The 9717-nt window shown below is 30.8% G+C and overlaps 1 protein-coding gene across 1 annotated transcript; it reads left to right on the top strand.

The window, feature by feature from the left end:
• The first annotated feature begins 7976 nt into the window (after positions 1 to 7976).
• On the top strand, positions 7977 to 8588 carry LOC126554560 (uncharacterized). Its single transcript, XM_050209619.1, has one exon. The coding sequence runs from the start codon at positions 7977 to 7979 to the stop codon at positions 8586 to 8588; it is 612 nt and encodes a 203-aa protein (XP_050065576.1).
• The last annotated feature ends 1129 nt before the right edge of the window (positions 8589 to 9717 follow it).

The following is a 9717-nucleotide window of genomic DNA, read 5'->3' as shown; positions in this document are numbered from 1 at the left end:
CGGGAGGTTGAGTTGTAGTTTTTGGCCACAACAGGTTGTCTCTCATTACCCATCCCCAGTCCAGAGGATTTAATTCATTTCCCAACCATTTTTGTATTTGGTAATACACACGAAAGAGATGTTGTTGTGCTGCTTCAAAAGTGGGTGGCAATAAATTCAATTTCACTGGTTTGCCTTTTCCCACAGACTTAGTGAAACATGAGTAACGATGGTTATTTATGGACGTTTCCTTAACTGAAGCACCATAAACTGCGAGGAAGAACTTAATTCCATTTAAGGAAATAGTTTCATGGGAAGTTTCTGATTATTAAAACAGTCAGCTGCAATTCGTAAGTCGTTGCGTTTTTTCATGAGTTTCAATGCTGCTGTTTGTTTTACCTTTATGAAAAAGAGCCGATGTTGTATCACACCCAGAGAATGCGTGCAAAAATAACACATTATTTTTTATATTTTCTTGGTGATTAAAGCTTCGTGACGAATAAATTTTTTGTTCAATGATTCCCTTGCCTGGTTTGAGAAGAAAAACTTCTTTGTCAATAGGCGTGCGAGCAGTTAGAATAACAAGGAGATCTATATCTTCTCCAACAACAACTGTTTATCATTCTCAGATTGCTCTATTGCTGTTTCAATTATTAATATATCAGCATCATCTTGAGCATGTTTAATAGAAAAATTATTTGCTTCAAACTTTTCTGTCAGCATTGAATTAATCTAGTTTTATTTTTTCGGTTGGAAAGAAGCTTTTCTTGGCTAACTGTAACGATCATTTTCCTATCAAAACAATATCAACAGATGAAGCTTTTGAGGATCGACGAAGTTGTTCTATAGCTTTTACGCTGTTGCTGATATTTTCATAGCCATCAAAGACAACAATTGACTTTGAGCCAAAGTGATTTTGCACGTAATCAACATATTTCCCACAAATGTCATCATATGTTTGATTCATATCCCACACAACTTTACGCAGGAGAAATCCTCCATCGATGACATAAATGGCATTTTGCAAATCGGGTGGAGATTTAACTTTTTCAAAATTGTCATAAAAAAGTGACTTAGTAGTTTTACGCATACCAGCTTCATCAAAAAGTGATAAAGGATATGGAGCCAGCTCATACTCTAAATAATTTCGAAGTTCTTCGTTAGTTCTTTTTATGACAATAATTCTTTGGAACAATAATAATGGATCAATATCTGTTTCGTTATCGTGAATTTTTACCGTACTATTGACGGTTAATAATGAAAGTACTCTATCCGCACGCTGGAATTTAACATCGCCGAAAGTACAGCCAATTTTTTATCTATCCCAGCCATTCCAACACTCCAAGCAACATGACAATTTATTTTTTCATCATCACCAGTAACTCCTGTTGCAATTGACATGATGGTCTCTGTATAAGGAAAAGGATCATGCGAATTAAACCAATCTAATAATTTTTTAACATCTTCAACATCTCTTTTAATGCGAGCATCACTTGCATCAACATGCTGCTCCCCAGAGTGAAAATAAAGTCCACAAAAATGTTCAAGGCCTTCGCTAATGTTGCTTGCAGTCAATAATCCATTAACCCATTTATTTAAGACACTTTCATTTGTACTTCGACCACGTGTAAAGCCGCCTTTTGATTTTGACGATTTCATGAGAGATTGCTCTATTATCATGTCGCTCCAAGTTCCACAGAAAAATTTATTAGAACGTTTTATTGAGAAAAAGTTGTTAGTAAACTTTTGAAAAGCTGCATTATCCATTGTATTTTCTAAATTCTCCATATCTTGTACATACAAATGTGCCGATTTTGCATAGTTAATATGGCCAGCTGCATGAAAATATGAAGCATTCTTTTAATACAAACTAAATGCATCTTCATCTTCCCATCCCCATTCTTTCTGATCGTATGAATTCTTTTGCAAGCGCTGTCATGTCAAAGTATTGTAGCCACAGTTTAGCAGTAGGCCCTCTGTTCTTTAATTCAACAATTTTTTTCCTCAAACAACAATTTCAATTCTTCAATGACCTTTGAAGATTCAATATTTTCAAATAATTCTTCGTTAAAATTATCGAGATGGACTTTATATTGCTCTTTTTGTTCATCGGTGAATGACATTTCCTTGAAAATAATTTGAGAAAGAGTAATTTGGATTAAAGTGTGAGCTCTCACAGCTCTTGAGTAAGCATGACCTAACAATATTTTGTCCACGGAATTAGGAGCAAAAATAACACTCATTATTTCCTTCAGGCCACTACCAGCCATGATATAACCTATTGATCAGATATGACATGAGTAAATGAAAACCACCAAGTCTGACAAACACATTAGAAAACTTAGATTCTCCAGTCCACTTTGCAATGATTTCTCGTGTTTTCAAATAAAGTGGTTGGTCCGGTCCAGCGTAACGACACATGTTTTATATGGCCATCTTTGTTCCCATCATTTGTAATATATTGTAAAGTTGTAAAAATAGTATTGTAATTACTCGCTGAATGATTTATAAACGGTAGAAAAAGAATCCTTGATTTGGTGTGTGTCATTTCCCTTGTTAAAATCTCCATGAATCCACTCCAGCCAAGCACATCGGCAGCATGCCACTTTGCGTACAACCACAATACATCTGAATTCCGGAGCATTGACGTAACTTTTATTTGATCAAAATTTAGCTTTTTAATGGTTATAGTTTTAAGTCCTTGTACACCATGATTGTCATACAATTTAAGAGGGATATGAGAAACATTAGCCATTTCACTTTTAGTGGGAATTTTCGATAATCTTACCATTTGTTGACTATCATTAATCTTGTCGTAAGGAGTTATTATTTTTATCATGCCCATAGAATGGAATGTATTCAAACCGTCAAGAGAACCAATATTGTGGTCTGCATTGTCACAAACATACTGCACAAAACACCCATCTTGTGGTGGAGAAACAAGAGGCTGGGGATGAAATAAACTTGAAGCTTCGTACAATAATGCTTCTTTGTATGATACACATACGCCTAGGCTTGATAAAATATCAACCAAACGTTGTGATGCATATTGTCTGTGACAATAAACGGCCAGCCCGAGCTGCAAAGGAGATCGAAATGACCGAGGACGGAGTGCAGACAAAATCATGTGACAAATCGTTTTACACACCCTTTTCTTTGACTCTAGATTTCCTTTGTTATTTTTTAAAAGAAGTTTTTCAACAAAAAATATCAACGTTTCGGGAATATTTTCATCTAGATCATTAAACAAGCTTGTGCTGGGTGGATAAAAATCTGTTTCATAGATTTTAGTATGTATATCTTGACGTAAAATATCTGCAGATGTATTAAGAAGCCTGCGGCGTTCATCATTGGGATGAATTTTTTTTTTTCGTACCATGCTTGATTCAGAATATTTATATGAGTTTCTCGAAAAGAAATAATTGTAAAACCTGTTTTTTTAGTCGTTATAATAATCCTGTCTCCATACTTCTCTTCAAGTTTTTTTTTAATAGTTTTGTTATCAGGTAAATAGTCAGACACAACTTCTTTTAACTCATTCAATGTAAACTGTGAGTCTTCGTTGTTTTCAATAAAAGAAAAAATTTTCTCCATTGCTGCTGCAACATTTTCATTTGCAGGACGACCCGATTTTTTTCCCGAGATACTGGTAGATTAAACTTATTCAAACAGTTTTGGTGATATTTTGCTTCAGCTGCAACTAAGTCTGTATTCAAAATTACACGTTTTTGAACAGCTTTTGCCCACTCATCTCCTCTTGCATTAGCTACATCAATGATATTTTTTTCAAAACCAAGAGTACAGACATGAGAAATTTTTAAACGAAGTTCCTTTCGTTTCTTATTTTCCTTTTTCTCGTCAGCATCTTTTCCACAAATAAAACAACAGTTTTTAAAATCAAAAACAAATTGACTTGACCTCATTTTCTTTTTCAAAGGATTCGTTGCAGCTGCAACTTCCTCCTCGTTCTCCCTTTTTTTTTTATATGCGTTGATACTCGATGGACGCGTATACTCTTTACGGCATTGAGCATGAACTTTTGTTGAAGTTAATTTTTGCAATTGTTCATGTTTCCCATCACCTCTTTCAACACTAGCATTGATTAACTTATCTAATCCACGTTCAACCTCGACAGTAGAACCATCACCAAGCGATTGATCACAAATAAAACATTGAGCGTCACTTACACTCATTGTAACACGAGTCTTCTATAGTAGATTTAGAGGCAATTGAATAATTATTAACAAAATAATAAAAAGGAGGGGCACCCACTAATCACTGATATACATCCAAAACTAACAATAATAATAGCAATAATATATGATAATGTACAATTGACAAAATAACAATATGGATAATAGTCACCAGTCTTGTAGAGTTGCAACTGATGGCCCACAGTGGTCTGTAAAGTAAATGTACTTTACATTAAATTAAATTTTAGTTTTTATTCATAAAAAATTACCATATATTTTTACCCTTGCATATTAACATGAGATACACGTATATAAATTCTGGTGTACTATAAGACTTACATTTATATATACGTAAGAGGTAGGTATTTAATACAATATTCAGTCTTGTAAAAGATACTTTTGAAAAGTATTCAAGTACAGATACAGATACTTATTTTCAAAAGTATTTAAAATACGTATCTGAATACTTGAAAAAAAAGTATTTAATTCGAGTAAAGGTATTTCAAATTTTATTAGGAAATCGACGGACTACATACATTCAATTAAATGGATATCTAGTATAGGCCACTAAAAATATTATAATATACCGAAACACAACGATGAACGATCTATAAATAAAAATATTGTACAATTTAAAATTTGTATTATTTTATTTAAATATAACGTCCCTGTGAATGAAGTAAGACGAAAAAAGTATTTAAAATAGTATTTGATTTTAAATACAGATACTTTCAAAAAAGTATTCAAATACTGTGCCGAAGTACTTTTTTAAAATGTATTTAGAATACGTACCTATTTGAGTACTTAAAAAGTATTTGAATACTTTTACTCAAATACTTTACAAGACTGACAATATTAAATACCTAATTTATTAAATCTTAATATTATTTATTTTAATAAGTTATCTTGTCTCTTCATTCTACATTTAATCTTTAGGATACGATTTTAATATAGTTATATAAAATAGTATTATGTTTAATAATAAAGTATCAATAAGAAATATTGAACTTGAATGACTAATATCATAACATTTATATTATTCCAATTAAAAATATCAATATCAGATTCAGATGAGGTTTCAATGTATGAGGAAATTCAAAAAAAAATAATTTTAAAAACTGAAATGTGCTTATAATCAAAGCTTAAAGTTAAATAAATAAACGCTCATGGTGATAGAAAATATGGTTCAAATTACATACATTTTAATAGTTAAATAATATTTATGGCTTTTGTTGTATCAAATCAATTAACAAATGGGTAATATAGGTAGTTAATAAAATAAATATGTCATTTAGATAATATTTTATTATACTTACTTAATTAGGTTACTTTTGAGACCACAGTATCCCGCTAATACACGACTGACGCACTTTCCAGAAAAGGACGCACACACGCGGCGTATATGAAAATAATATGACGCCGTGTAACACTCGCCAAGTCGGAGGCGTCACAAAAACAAACAACTACTATTAGACTTTGTAGACTGTAGGCTTAGAGATAGAGAAGTATGGTAGACTGTGGGCTGGGCCGGGGGGTATCGAATATAATGAGTTCTAGAAAGATATTATCTTATCGATACTGACCGACAACAATTACCGATAAGACGTCGACCGTCGACGGTCTTGTACGGTCGTACACCGTATTGAATCTATAAATATATCTGAATATTCATATGTTTACCAGATAGGTACCTACAATATACATATTTGTTTATTAATTACATAATTTTATTGGCGTTTATCATGATAAATATTGCTCTGATGAAAAAATGTTATGAGACCATTTTTATGTAAAATTATTTTTTCTTTAACTTTGGTCATTACCATTTTTGTCGTAAAGTCAACAGTTACAGAGAAAATCTCAAAAAACCGTTTTTGAGCGTCTTTGCATTGGTGCCAACTGTAATTTGATTAGCATTTATCATGATAAATACTGCTATGACAAAGAAAAGTTATAGAATCTTTTTTATGTAAAATTGTTTGTTTTTTCACATTGTATAGACATATTTTTGTTGTAAAATCAATATTTACTGAGAAAATCTCGAAAAACTGGTTTTGAGCATCTTTGCAGTGTTGCCAACTGTTATGCGTACACTTTTTTGTAGGGGACTTTTGAGGAGTTATTCAGGACACTAAAATAAACCTAAAAACACACTAAAACCTTTTGTATGAATTATTCCCCAGTTTGGCCTATTTTTCAACTAATTTCAGTGGACTAATTTGGAGCTGCTTAGAAGCAAAATTAATTTAGCAAGCGCAATCGTACACTTAAAAAGATACCGTTGATAAGGACTACGCGCAATCGTATTGTAGCCAAAAAAATATATTTTATCATTTTTTTTTGTTGATTGTTTTATGACCTAATTATTATAAGGCTAAAGTTAGAATTCTTTGTAATAACATGTAACTTATAGCAAAGTTATAAATCTTAAATAATATTAAATTTGTTACAATAAATAATATAATTATAAGGTGATGGGTTGGTATTTAAAATATATAATTCATTCATAGAACACAAATTAACAATGTTTATGAACATATTCACATATAACATATTCAACATGTTTATGAACAATATCCATATTACATTTTATACCCATTAAACGAATATTATATATTATAATATTGTTTTATATTATAATTTTGTGTAATTAATTTCCAGTTATATAATAATATGTTAGAATTTATAAATAAAAGTATATTGTTTCTATATAGGTACTAAATGATACATAATATTACAACCATATTTTGATATTTCTTTTTTTTATGTCTATTATTATGAGTATTTAGTGTATGGGCATTGAAATATACTGATTATTGTCATAGGTATATTAGGTATAATATGTTTTTTTGTCTTAGTGGAAATATAAATATATATATACAAACTGCCAACTATTATTAATTTATAATTATTAAAAGTACCTAAATAAGTACATTTAATATTTTTTAAATACATTTCTACTTAAGGACCTATTCAAAATGAATTATTTAACAAAGTAAGTAATATTATAATATTAAGTATTTTTCATTAAAATTTCAATAACAATATAGGTAGGTAGTAAGTACCTATACATATACATAAAAAAAAAACAAATTTACATAATTGGATATAGATCTAGCAAGTATCAACAATAGTATAATTTCAATTATTAATTTAACAATAGTCTTATATGAGTACCATATACCTATATGTTGTATATATGTATTTGTATTATTGTTTTTTTTTTTTTTTTTTAATAGGAATTTATGTATAGCTATATAGTATATAGGTACAAATTTAATTGATTAACAATGATTAGGAATAATAAAACTAAAAAAAAAAATGAATCAAGAACTACACAATATTCAAACTATTTACTCGACTAAATATTGAAAGTTACACAACACATCTTGAAAATGAAGTCATTACAAATGTTTTACCACTCCCATACATTTCTAATACTTCTTGCCAGGACCATAATGTGTTACAATTGGAACCAAATACAACTAAAACCACACCCATTGCATGTCTTATAAATGTAGAAGTTGAAATCTACGGAAATGATAATGTGATAGAAAATGATACAATTAGTACTTTTAAAGAGGATTTGATTACATGGGCTATTGAGTGTAAAGTCTGCCAAAGTACTGTAAACAAGTTGTTGAAGATAATGAAAAAAAGAAGAACTATGTATACTGAAAATCTACCTAATGACTGCAGAACACTTTTACAAATACCCACAACTACACTAAGTGCCAATATTCGTAATGTTGATCCTGGAAATTATTATCATTTTGGATTGGCAGCAGGGATTAAAGATATGCAATGCCCAATTTGAAGAACATCAAAATTGCTATTGGCATTGATAGCTTGCCCTTAGCTAAGAGTAGTAATAGTCAATTATGGCCGATTTTGGCATTTATTGTTGATGAGACAAAAATTGTATTTACAGTAGGAGTTTATCACGGAAATGCCAAACCTAAGGACAGCAATGATTTTATGGCAGATTTTATTTCTGAAACTAAGGATCTTTTGGCTAATGGCATTAATATTGATGGTTCTATTAAAAAAGTGTCTATTTATGTTTTTGTGTGTGATGCTCCAGCAAAAGCTTTTATCTTGAAAATAAAAGGACACTCTGGATTTTATTCCTGTACTCGGTGTACTCAAGAAGGTGAGTATTTTAAGAACAGAGTGTGTTTTCCTTATTCTAAAGATAAATCAGGTGAAAGAACCCATGAAGGTTACCTTAAAAAGTTAAATGAAGAACATCATGTTGGAAATACACTATCATCGCCTTGTGAAATTACCAGGAATACATTCAATCCGAACATTCTCATTAGACTACATGCATTTAGTTTGTCTTGGAACTGTTCGAAAACTAATTCTCCTTTGTTTAAACAAAGGACCTTTACTAACTCGTTTACTAAATTGTGATGTTCTTAAATTGTCTAAGTCGTTATTGGAAATTAAATCATTCGTCCCATCAGATTTTGCTAAGAAAACAAGGGAATTACAAGACATTAATAAGTGGAAAGCCATTGAACTAAGGTTGTTCTTGCTTTATATTGGACCAATTATTCTAAAAAACATCATCAATGAAGATGTATTTACAACCTTTATGTCTTTGCATGTTTCTATGTTGATACTAATTTCTCCAAACCGGTCATGTAACTTGGAGTATGCTAAAAGAACGTTTAGACTATTTTGTTGACACCTTTCAAATAATTTATGGTCGTGAGCTTGTATCACATAATATTCACGGGCTTCTACATTTATCAGATGATTACAATTATTATGGTCCTCTTGATAACAGTAGTGCATTTGCTTTTGAGAATTATATGAAAGAGTTAAAGTTTAATGTTAGAAAACATGATAAACTTCTGGAACAACTAATCAATAGATACTCTGAGATATACAGCCAAACACAACCACATACAACACGTCAACACCGACAATGCTAAAGCAACAAAAAATTCTATCTAAGCCACACAGAAATGGGTAATTAGTTGATGATATTAATGGAACACAATATTGACAGTTAAATTTTAACAAAATAAAAATAAATATTTCAATAGATAAAGAAAGTTTTATTTTATCTAAAGATGGAGAAGTGGTCAAGTTCTTGAATATCATACATTACCTAAATAACATTATATAAATTGGAAAAGTATTTAAAATGAAATCAATGTTATATGAAAAACCAATTGACTCAACAATATTTGACATTTTTATTGTTAAAAATTTATCACATAGTTTAAGAACCTGAAATGTTTCAGAAATAAAAAATCTATAACTCTAGAACCTACTCACTACTCCATGCGAGTCAATGCCGCGCGCTGCCATGCCGTGCCCGGCCGTGCCCCCTCCCCTCCATTCCACTACATGCTGTGCATTGCCCCCTCCCCTCCTTTATTCCTCTCCTTTAATTAAAAAATGTTTAGTAGAGTAGGTAGTGTCTGTATAGTACCGATAGTAGTATCACAACCGCTTTAGCATCAAGTCGGTTTTATTTGATTCTTATTTTATTTTTATAGTGTTTTAAAATTTACAAGTGTTTTTAAAT

The sequence above is a fragment of the Aphis gossypii genome, unplaced genomic scaffold, assembly GCF_020184175.1.
Source record: "Aphis gossypii isolate Hap1 unplaced genomic scaffold, ASM2018417v2 Contig00539, whole genome shotgun sequence".
NCBI lineage: Eukaryota > Metazoa > Arthropoda > Insecta > Hemiptera > Aphididae > Aphis > Aphis gossypii.
This window is presented reverse-complemented; position numbering and strand designations above follow the sequence as displayed.

Bases quoted from the DNA above. Each gene is read 5' to 3' on its own strand.
- LOC126554560 (XM_050209619.1), top strand. From the start codon at position 7,977: ATGCCCAATTTGAAGAACATCAAAATTGCTATTGGCATTGATAGCTTG.